Here is an 11741-nt window from a genome sequence, read left to right as displayed (position 1 = left end):
TTTTAAATCTCCAAATTTGAAGATTTAGATGAAATAAATGACTTTCCAGGAAAACAAGCATGACCAAAACTGACTCCAGGGACAGAAAATCCAAATAAAGTAACAAAGAGCAAACCAGGGCAACTGTCAAGGAGCAACTGGCCCACTGGGAAGGAAAAGCTGCCTGGGGCTGCGGCCATGCCCCACAGGACACTGGGGCGCTCCCATCTCTTCCGCTGGCATGGGCATGCGGCAGCCACACCAGACTCGGCCACGAGGGCACGGCGGGAGGGAGAGCACCAGCGCCGGCCCTGCCTCAAGGCTGAGACCCGAGCACAGGAGTAACTACGAGACCCCGCAGCCGCGCGCTGCCCACAGCGGAGCCCACCTCGTGTGTCTGTCAGTGTGACCCACTGTGTTGTTATAACAAATAATAAAACACACGGTCACTTCCATGGATGCTGAAACAAGATCTGATGAAATGTAACACATTTCTAATTAAAAGTCTTAAAAAACAACCATGTCCTACACTTTTACCATTATTACTTCATGATGTTTTAAGAAAATTAGATATAATTAGAGAAAAGAAAATAAGGGGGGTAGGTTTATCATTAGAGATGACAATCCAAGACAACTCATTAATAATTCAGAATCACATGCAAATTAATGTCAAAATCAATAGCTACAGCTTATGTACAACAACCACTAGTTTAAAAAATGTAATCAAAGATCCCGCTTACAAGAGCAATTAAAAGCAAAATATCCTATAATTTTCTCATCTCAGAGCTCCACCATATATATATTATACCAAAATACGTTATAGAGAGATTAAAGAGCTACACATAATTACACTCTTAAGTATTCAGAACAGGGAAGGCCTTTCTACATGTAAAAACACCCAGAAGTCAAAAATATTGGTAACTGGGGAGAACGCTGGTAACAGAGAGGATGGGCTGACGCCTTTGGGTTACTGGTAAAGACTGACAACCCAAAACCAAAACGAGGGAAGAAAACAGTGCACAGGAAAGGAAATACCGATGGCCTTTAAATATGTGTAAGTTGTTCAAGTTCACTGGTGATGAGGGAAATTAAGAAAGAAGACCGGGACGCAACGTACCACGGGCCCCGCCCACGCAGCGGAGAGGCTGGCAGGGCGCGGAGACCCTCCACGCTGCTGGGGCTGGTGGACAAGGACTTGCGTGTGGCTGAAGGGAACACCGGTCTCTCTGGGGAGTGACTGGGTAACATCCAACCAAACTAAAAATACCCTTCACTTCTGCTTCCAGGAGCGTGTACCTGCGCATTAGATACACCCCGGACAAGTGCACACACGTGCATGCAAACAAGGCCGTTAGGCACAGCACTGTTCTTAATAGCAAAAAACGGGGCTTCTTGTTTCAGGCAGCTTGTTGGCCCTCTCACTGAAAATCACTTAATACTGCTGATAAAACTGAGCTGATGTCCCTTTAAATGCACTGCTGTGTTCATAAACAAGTGACTTTTGCCCAGGGCCCCGGCTTACCCGGCCTGGGGAGCCTGAGCTGCCCTGGCGGTGGCCGTGAGCACTGACAGGGGCCGAGCTCAGGGCCAGTGGGTCTGGCTCTCACCTGGACGCAGGCCCACCCAAAGCGGGTGGGGGTGGGGGTATTAGACTCCTGCTTTACAAAAAAGCCAAATAAAACTTTTATAAGTGAAAACATAGTCCCTGATATTAAATTCATTAGATAGGCTGGAAGAGTTTGTGAATTAGATGATACAGCTGAAAAATTACCTAGAATGCAGCACTGAAATTAAACAGATGGAAAACGAGAATGAGGGGTTGAGAGATAGGAAAAAAGAAGGGGGCGGTTCCGCATATGTCCGAAAGGACTTCCAGCAGGAAAAAATAGAGGGGGTGGCAAAGAAGCAATACTGAAGTCATTAATGGTTAACAGTTCCCAGAATTAATGAGTGATGCCTGCTCACACTCAGTGAGCAGTAATCCGAATAAACAGAAATGCTATCAGGGAATATGCAGGAGTCAAAAGAGGTCTTAAAAAGCAGCCTAAAGAAAAAAGCCATTACCTACGAAGGAATGGTAACGAGACTGACAGGAATAATTAGAAACAACACGAGTCGTCACGAATCTGGATGAACACGCTCCACCGGCTGAGGGTGAGGTAAGGCGACTGCGGTGCATCCAGACCGTGGGACCCTGTGCAGTCACCAGAGAAGGAGGCAGATCTACACGTTCTGACAGGCAGCCACCTCCCGAGCACGGCCCAGCCCTGTGACAGCGAGGGGACAGGTGCCGTGCATGTGTAGACACCCTTTAGAAAAGGCTGTTCCCAAAGACCACCTCTCCCTATTTACGACTTTAAATTAAATTTTGAATGTGTAGGTTACCTGTTTAAGTAAAATCGAAAATTTTTAAAGAAAAAGTTCTGGCAGGACATACTCGAATTGGTGGCAGTCACCTGGGGGAAGAGTGGCAGCTGAAGAACGAGAGGAATAAAGGTGGCTTTTCCATCTGGTCTGACACTGCCATGGTGTCTGAGAAACAAGAACGCATTCGTGGCTGGGAGGGGCACCTGGGGGCCTCCGGGGCTCTGGCCCCACTCCACGCTGGGTGGGCCTTGTGCAGACCTTACACACGCCCCGTACATATACTCTGCTTCATATATGCATGTACATGTAGTCTCGGGGCACAGAAAGATCCACGAATGCTTCCTGGCTAGACAAGCAGCCACCTAGGCGACGCATGTTAACGCATTATTCCAGCCTGCCGTTCAGTCCCCCGCACCCAGGGAGGGAGCTGGGACGCCTGCAGGGAGACTGGCAGCACTGAGACGCTCTGTAGGCCCCGGGGGGTTGGAAAGGGGGGGACAGGCGCTGGTGCTGCAGAAGGCGCTGCCTGGGGCTGGCGCCGCTGCACTGCGCACTCGCGGGGCCCTGGAAGGGGAAAGTGTAGCCCAAATCCCCTTCAGCACACACTTGGTTAATAAGGGTCTACCTTGCTGTGGTGGCGGTGATTTTCATAAAGAGCCCCTCTGCTGAATATTTATGCTCCATGATTTACAGTTTGGCTGTTAAGGGGACAAAGGCAACACAAATTTGGTCCAGAAGTTCAAAGTTTGCCATCTGTTTTCCTATTGTACTAAGATACCAGTCCAATGGCTCCAAACAAAATAAACAAAACCACCAAAAAATACAGCCGTCCGTGTGTTGTGAATCATCAAGGGAAACAAAAATGGGCCAAAACAGACTTGCGCTTGTCCCCACAGGAAGAAGGAAAAGCACTGACATGACACCCCCTCAGAGAGGCGTGGCTCTCGTTTCCCGTGACAGACGGGAACAGCCGCACCACAGCAGGTGCTGTGCGGGCCGCCCGAGCCGGTCACATGCGCACGGACATCGAGAATCGGGGGTCACCTGCGGGGTCTGGTCGTGCGTGGCACCCCCTGACGGCGGCGCCCCTTGGCACAGCCGGTGTCCTCGGCCCCCCAATCGCAGACGCGACGCCGGGAAGCAGGTAGCACCGCAAACGGGCACACATCTGTGCCAAGTGACGGGGTCCAGGGACAAAAAGAAGCCAACGGTAGATACTGTGAATCCTTCTCTAGCGCATATTTCGTCAACTTTGCCCGTTGAAAAGAAAAAATAATTGGTCCGAAAGCTGTAATTGTATTATGTTTAATATTCATGGTTGGGCTTGGAGGGCTGTTCCAACACTCCCTCTCTCCAGCCCCTCTCTAATGAAAATCGCACCACAGGAGTCGACTCTAGCCCGCCAATTAAAACAAAAGACACCAGAACCTTCCAAAGACTCCAGCAGAGGAGCATCCATCTGATGGGCAGGAAAACGTGCTGGAACTCTCCGTGCTGGAGAGGGAGGCGCGCTCTGGTTGGTCCTGTGCTAAGAGCTCTGAATAGCTTATTACAACGCTTGCCGACGGAGCAAATGCAACATTCGCGGCCCGGCCCCGCTCCCCGCGGGCACAGCGCCAGCAGCACACCACAACTGTGTATCTGTCAGGGCGCGGAGTGAGCTCTGAGGCTCTTTAATTGGGGGTCACAACTCGGGGCTCGCTGCCCATTGCTTTGGATTAAATAACCTCCAATACAAATAAAGCAAACTGTACTAAATGGCAAAGATGAAGCCTATTCTGACTCCGGCTCGGCAGTTTCATTAGGAAGGACCTGACCTTCAGCAATATTTCTATCCAGAAAGTAAAGGGAACAAGCAAGAAGGCATTAAAATGTAGACTTCAAAGAAATGACCAAATTAATCAGAAAACTAGTATTTTTTTTTTTTAAGAAATCAATACACGATTCTGTTTAGTCTCACTGAACCTGGGCTATTAAAGAGGATTTTAAATATAACCTTATATGCCAAAATCAATAGCTTTATCTGTGTAACACTGACGATGGACTTTAGTAAATGATTCATTTGAAAGAGCAACTAGAAAAACAGCCCAGTTTAATCCACCTAGGCTATGCGAGGTCTCTCTATTTAAAGCCATGTCTTTGAAGTTTCGAGTTCTCTGTATCCTGCCCATAAGGAGTAATCCAGTCCCTCAGACCAAGCTCTCCACCTTCCTGCGCCTGCTTCCTCAGCCAGGTCCATGGCAGACGGTCCCGAAGAGCCCTGCCGGACCCAGCATTCTGCGACCCCTAACGAGCCGGCCCACAGTGCCGCCTGTGGACATAATAGCAGAATAGTAAGGCACAGGAGCCAAACTGGGACCACAGGCACACTTAGCTTACTTCACTGTCCTTTTAAAGTTTAATCAGATGAGTATACCTAGAATAACCCCTCTATTTGATGGTCAATTGATTTTCAACAGCAGTGCCAAGGCAATCTAATGGGGAAAGAACAGTTTTTTCAATGGATGATGCTAGAACAATTAGATAGCCACACGCAGAAAGTGAGGGTGGACTCACACCTCACACCAAATACAAAAATTAACTCCAAATGCATTGTAGTATCATTGTAAAGCCATGTCAAAAGAATGGATGCAGGCCGTATTCCCAAAGACCTCCTCTACGGCGAGCTAGCAGAAGGCCAGAGGATGACAGGGCGCACCAAACTGCGGTTCAAAGACATCTGCAAAAAGGACAGGACACAATGCTCCATCAATCTCAACACATGGGAAGTTCAAGCAGACGACCGCCTAGCCTGGAGGCTCGCGGTCAGGCAAGGTACGTTATGCGCAGAGGCTGCGCGCAACGAGGAGGCGGTCCAGAAAAGATCGAGGCGGAAGCAGCGTCAACAGCAGCAACAACAGCCATCTGCCTTCACCTGTGACAAGTGCGGCAGGGATTGTCACTCCCGAGTCGGACTGCACAGCCATTCTCGGCGGTGCAGATAGACTCTCAAGAAGCTACGCCATCGTCTCTCGAGACGGACGGCTGCCGATGATGATCATTGTAAGAGCCAAAAATACGACAATTCTTTGAAGAAAATAGGAGTAAATCTTTGTGACTCTGGGCTAGGCTAGAAAATGGCCTCTTCAATAGGAGAGCAACAGCACAAATAACAAAGAAAAAAAGAGATGAACTGAACATCAAAACAAAAACTTTTGTGCTTCAAAGGACACCATCAAGAGAATAAAAAAAATCCCACAGAAGGAGAATAAGCCTTTTACAACTTGTATCTGATTAGAGACTGTTATTCAGAATATATAAAGAACTCTTATAACTCAATAAATGAAAAGACAAATAACCCAATTTAAAAAATGGGCCAAGGATCTGAATACACATTTATCCAAAGAGGCCAAAAGCACACAAAAGGAAGCCCAGTGCCATTAGCAACCAGGAGAATGAAAGCTGAAGCCAATGGTTCTTGAATTCTTACGCCTGACTTTTTTCGCTTATTATGACGAAAGGAGACCTGACTTGGGGTGGTGAATGCACAATGCAATATACAGATGACAGAGAACAGTGCACTTAATATTATATAATCTTATTAACCAATGTCACCCCAATAAATTTAATATAAAAAATTTAAAAACCACAATGAGATGTCACTTCCTGCCCATTAAGACAGCTATAACCAGAGACCATGGCACATACCGGTGAGGACGTGGAGAAATTAGCCAGTCAGGAAAAGCCCGGTGGTTACTGAGATAGTTAAACATGGAGTCAGCATATAAGCCAGCAATTCCATTCCTAAGAACATTTCCAAGAGAACTGAAAACATGCATCTACACAAAATTTGTACATGAATGATAACAGCAGCATACATGATAATTAAAAAAAAAGAGCAACCCAAATGTTCTTTAACTGATGACTGAATAAAAAAATGTGGTATATTCATACAATGAAATATTATTTGGCTATAAAAAGGAATGGGGTAGCGATGCATGCAACAGGTTTATCTTGTAAACATTATGCTAAGTGGAAGAAGCGAGTCAGAAAAGGTCTCGTGTTATATGATTCCATTTATGTGAAATGTTCAAAACTGACAGGTCCACAGGGACAGAAAGCAGGCTGGTTGCCTAGACTAGAGGGATGGGGGGAAATGGGGAGCAACTGTGAATGGGTACAAGGTTTCTATTCGGAGTGATGAAATGTTCTAAAATTAACTTGGTGATGGTCGTACAACCTTGTAAACTACAGTGAATTATACAATTTAAATTGCTGAATTGTAGGTATGGAATTATACCTCAGTAAAGTTGCTAAAAATTTAAAAATAAACAAGATCATGGAGAAAAAGCAGTGAGGTTTGTTGGTTCAGTGAATGTTGCCTTGGCAACCAAACAGCAACCCGACATATGCCCTTACCCCCAGCTCTTATTTTGATCCTTCCCGGCAGAGCAACGATAAGATTCTCCGTTCTAGGTCCCTGAATTCATTGGAAAAGAATGATCAGATCACAGATGAGAAGACAGAGAAACAGAATGGGAAGGGCCCTCATTTAACAAAGTCCTCTACTGCCAACTACTGCGTTTAGTTAAATCATTTAAAAGAAGTGAGCGTTCTGATTCTGGCCACGATGGAGGAAGCCCAGCACTGCCTCTGTCTGCTGCTGACTAGACCCAAGCACCCTCGCCCCTGACCCCGGACAAAATGCAAAAGGCAAACACCCGAGGGCTCCGGGAGTTAAGGTCACCAGCTAGTTGTGGAGGAAGTGGCCATGTGGGGAAAGGGTTTCCCATTTTTTCCCCTTCCTCTCACAGCCGCCTCCCCTGAGGATGAGCTCCAGCAGCAGAGCTGTGTGGTGATGCAGGAGCCAAAACTCTATAAAAGAAACCCCATCATTCTGAAGAACCAAGAAAAGGGGCCCTGCAGCAGAAAGAACGTGGGTGGCTTTGCCCCCGAGCGACCCCCAGTCACAGAGCTGCACGGCGCTAGCAAGGCCGGCAGCAAAGCTCCGAGAGGAACCCAGAGGCCCCAGGAAAGGAGCTCCTGAAGGCTGCACCGTGAAGGCATGAAGAGAGGAACCTGGGGAGGGGCGCCCGACCCCCCAGGCTCCTCTCAGCTGCGCAGGGCAGGTCCCCAGCAGTGCGGCAGGGGCTCCGAGGGCTCAGCTAGCCGGACCCCGCTGCCGGACCCCGCTGCCGGACCCACCTGCGTGGCACACGTGCTGACGGAGCCGGAGGAGCACTGCAGAGGCTTCGGAAATCGAACGGACACTGGACACCACCACCCATAGGGGACAAGACAGAACGGCAGTCCGAACTGACCAGCTGACTGCCTGCCTCAAAGGAAAAATCCATCTCAACAGTATCCAGAAGATGACATAACAGGATCCAAAGTGGACACAACCTGACATTCAAAATATCCAACATACAACCCAAGGTCACTTGACTACCCCACCCCCACCGCAAAACAACAACAGGAAAACAGGACCCATTCTCGGAGGAAAAAAACAACTAACAGATGTCAACCCTAAAACAACCCAGATTTTGGGACTCATTAATGACTTTAAAGTAGCCATTGTAGCTACATTTCATGAGGTAAAAGTAAAATGGTAGGAATGAATGACAATTTGGAGCAGAGAAACAGAAACTATGAAACAGAACTGAATAAAAATTTGGAACCCCAAAATACAAAACCTGAAATAAAACAGTCACCAGATGGGCACTTCAGCAGAATGGAGATGACAGAGGAGAGAGTCAGTGAACCTGAAGTTAAATCACAGGTACTTTGCAATCTGAAGACGAGACAGCTTCGGAGAGAAAATGAAGAGAGCTTCAGTGGCCTGTGGGACAATATTTAAAGGTCTAATGTTCACATCACTGGAGACCCAGAAGGCGAAGAGAAAGGGATCAGTGCAGAAAAAAGTACTTGAAGAAATAATAGCCAAACACTTCCCAAATTTGGTGGAAGACATAAATTTACAGATTCTAAATGCTCAGTGAATGCTCAGACAGAGGTTAAACTTAAAAAAAAAAAGTGCTGTTTCCTGTTGACTTTCTCTTGGTAACCCATTCAAGCTTCTCATAAATGTTGATTCCTAAGCTGTTAATTCACTTTTGCCTTCATTGAACAAATACTTGCTTTGATTGAAAACACCATTGATGGTAAGAAGCACCATTACTTTATGTAACATTTAAAAATTTTGCCAATTAATTTTAAGATGCCATTGTAAAAGACACATCCTGACTTCACAGAAGTGAAAATGTGAGACAAAAAGGTATGTCTTAGAATAAATGTAAAACGCTCCGTGCTAAGCACTCGCTGAGCATTAGGAGATGCTGTGGGAAGCAGAACAGACACAAGCATCCAGTCCCGACACCTAATCTACACCGTTCCTCCTCTAACATTGCTCATCGCTTTCGTCCTGGTTTAGCAGGAAAAGACAAAATATGCATTTGGAAAAACTCATTGGTCTACAGCGTTAAACCTGTTGTGCAAAGCCCCCCCGCTCCCCTTTATAGCCTTTCCTCCCAGCAAGGGAGAAGCACAATCCAATAATAACTCAGTTTCCACCCTAATCAGACTCTCAATCTTCATCAGACTCCATCCTGTTTTTTTTCTGGAAAGGGTGACAGGCTAAGTGATCTTTTTTTTCTTTTCATTTTTAATTTCGGCCTATTTCTACTCTGCAACCCCAAGAAACTCCTTGCAAATTCCACCCATGTTTGCAAATTCAAGCTGATTTCCTTATTTTAATGAAAAACTATTTTTGTCTTGATCTGGGACAGTTTTATGTATCGTCAGAGTCCATTTCATTTTCAAGTTTATTTCTAAAGTACTAAGAGAATGCATTGGAAATGCAGTTTTTTAAAGTAAAAAAAAAAAAAAAAAAGATGTTTCAGGTTTTAAAAAATTGCATCAGCTATTAAGTAACAGCCAAGGATATAGTTCTCTGCATAGTATTTGACCCCTTACTCCCTCTTCTGAAATAAAACATAAGCTGGATAAGCCTGGGTGTGCCTCTCTAATGAGATCCTACTCAGTTATCAAGCTTTTGGAAAAGAAAAAAACACAACAATATTTCCCTCTGCTCCATTTAGAAGTTTAGATTCCTTATTCCTTCCTTTTTTCAGATGTAGTTTTTAACCCTGTCTTTCAAATTCACATTGCGAACACTGCTTGCCTGATTCATCCAGAATCATCTTCTGTAGGCTGGTAAGACCCTGACGTACCAGCAGCGGGCAGAGCACTGCCCACAGACCCAGGACCGCCCTGACTGAGCTCCGCTTCGGACAGTTCCCTCCCCAGCTCCAAGTCACTATTCTGTTCTTTTCATCCACAGAGGCAGAAGACTTAAAAAAATAACACTGGTTTACTAACTGACTTGGTCAATTCTGGGCTGCAAGATGACCAAGAACCCTCTTACACGGAGCGCGTCACTCCTCTCTGGCAACGGTGACACAGCCTGGCAGCCCTGCTCCAGAGGAGAAAGTCAGCTTTAGTGAGTACACGTCCGGGACACACGCACCGCAGACTGACCGACAGTCCAAGGCGCAGCCGACCGTGGTGGTGACAATCCGGCAGACCTGCTCTTTTAGGACTAACCGGGCTAAGTTATGCAGAAAGCAGAGGTCTCTTCTCCGAACACCATTTTGGTTTCCCGGGAGCCTGGCTGTGACTGACCCCTGAAACGGTTCTGCTGGGAACAAACTCGGAAGCATAACCCGCAGCCCCAAACCCTTCCATCTGGACGCCCCAGAGTGCCCTCTGCATTTGCTCTCCTGGAGAGGGAGGCGCAGCGAGGGCCCTGTGGGGAGACACTATCAGGTTAAGCCTGGGGCCTCTGTGCAGCTCAGTCTGGAAACTAAAATGTGAGGGTGAAACTACAGACTGGTGTGTTTCACTTACTGCAACACATGTGGGGCCACGTAGCAAGCCTATTTTTTTTTTTTAAGAGAAAAACTGGACACAGAGAGGAGTTCAGTTCTCAAGCCTCAGAAACACCAGCCGCCTTAGGAGGCCTTGAGAAGAGCACCACCCAGGATTTCCTTCCAGCGAAGCACGCTCGCATTTTCTTTGCCTCTAAGGAGAGGAGGCAGTAGAGGGGTGAAGGTCAGGAGTTGAAAATATTATCTGACAAAATAATTATTTTTTTGCAAGCTGCTGCATCGGTGCGGCAGAGCGCTGGGGCTTGGCACGGAGGCGCCCCCGCCTCGCGGTCTGCTGCCCCCGCGCGCAGCCGCCACCTGCAGCCCGGGGCCGGGCCTGGGGAGGGCGCGCAGACCCTGGCCTCCAGCCACGCTGCCTCTCCTCAGGGCACTGGATCAGACGTGGCAGATAACCAGCCAGAAATTTAAAAAGCAAAAGAAAAGACAAGGGGGAGAAGGCATGGGGAGGGAAAAAAACCCTAAAATTTGGACTCAGAGAGTCTTTTCAGACACTTTGATCCTCTCGTGCTGATGGCTCCTGGCGCGTCTGTGATTGGCACTGGCCCCTGTACCGGGAAAACCCGACTGCCTAAGCCAGTGCGTTAGAGAGAAGACTGCTAATCACCTAAATAGAAACTGGAATCTGTTCACATGAAGTCTCTTTCCGCCCCCATCACCAGAGGGACACCACAGTGTTCTGAAATACACTCGACATCATTTGGCAGGCAACCCTATTTTGTTGAACATGATTCATCCCTTAGGTTATTGTTTTTAATATTAGAAAGTGAGCTTTTAAATGCCAAACAAATTTTGCAGCAGGGAGACAAAAGATATTCCAAATGGTCTCACTGGACCTTCTACCAACTGCGTCCACCAAATGGCTCAAAAGGCAGCCTTCCCATGGTGCTGCAGAGATGAGGCAGGGGCAGCTCTGTCCAGCTATTACCTAATATGAGACTTTGTTCTCCAAGTTCACAGACACGGTGTCTGTGGCACCGGGCTGAACTCAGGTGGGCAGAACTGTGGGGTGAGCAGTGAGGGGTGAGAGCAGTTGAGGAAATGAGAGGGCACAGCAGAGGCTGGGGGGCCAGGCTGCGACAGAAACCGCAATGGCTACAGAAGCTTCCTGTTACTCAGACATACCTCCTGTCCATGTTGCCACTGACCATGAGACTGGGAGGGCTGTCCCTGAGGTTCACGCACGTGAAGTCGCCCAGCGCATTACCCAGCTTCGAGAGGCAGCGTTCCGCTTCCAGGCTATAGACCAGGATCTGGGAAGAAGAAAGCACACAGGTGTCCCATTACATACAGCAGACCCCCGTCTGACACGCTCGTTTTAGCACCGTCCAGGGCAAGACCACCACCTCAGCTCCTATTAAAGACCTTCTGCCACTGAACGTCCTGGCCTTTTCCAGGTGACGCTACTATAGGCACGCGGCTGTTAGAATGACAAAAGGAGATGCGAAAGAAAATCCAGATAGTTCCTCGGTC

General features: G+C 47.5%; 1 protein-coding gene across 1 annotated transcript in view; it reads right to left on the bottom strand.

Moving 5' to 3' along the window:
- FBXW8 (F-box and WD repeat domain containing 8) overlaps positions 1-11741 on the bottom strand; it is a 108762-nt gene that overhangs the window by 5488 nt on the left and 91533 nt on the right. Inside the window, exon 8 of the mRNA XM_090290620.1 lies at positions 11394-11521. Within this exon, the coding sequence (XP_090146746.1) occupies positions 11394-11521 (128 nt within the window). The remainder of the gene's footprint in view (positions 1-11393; positions 11522-11741) is intronic.

Source organism: Furipterus horrens, unplaced genomic scaffold (genome assembly GCF_987537825.1).
Source record: "Furipterus horrens unplaced genomic scaffold, mFurHor1.1.pri manual_scaffold_11, whole genome shotgun sequence".
Taxonomy (NCBI): Eukaryota; Metazoa; Chordata; class Mammalia; order Chiroptera; family Furipteridae; genus Furipterus; species Furipterus horrens.
This window is presented reverse-complemented; position numbering and strand designations above follow the sequence as displayed.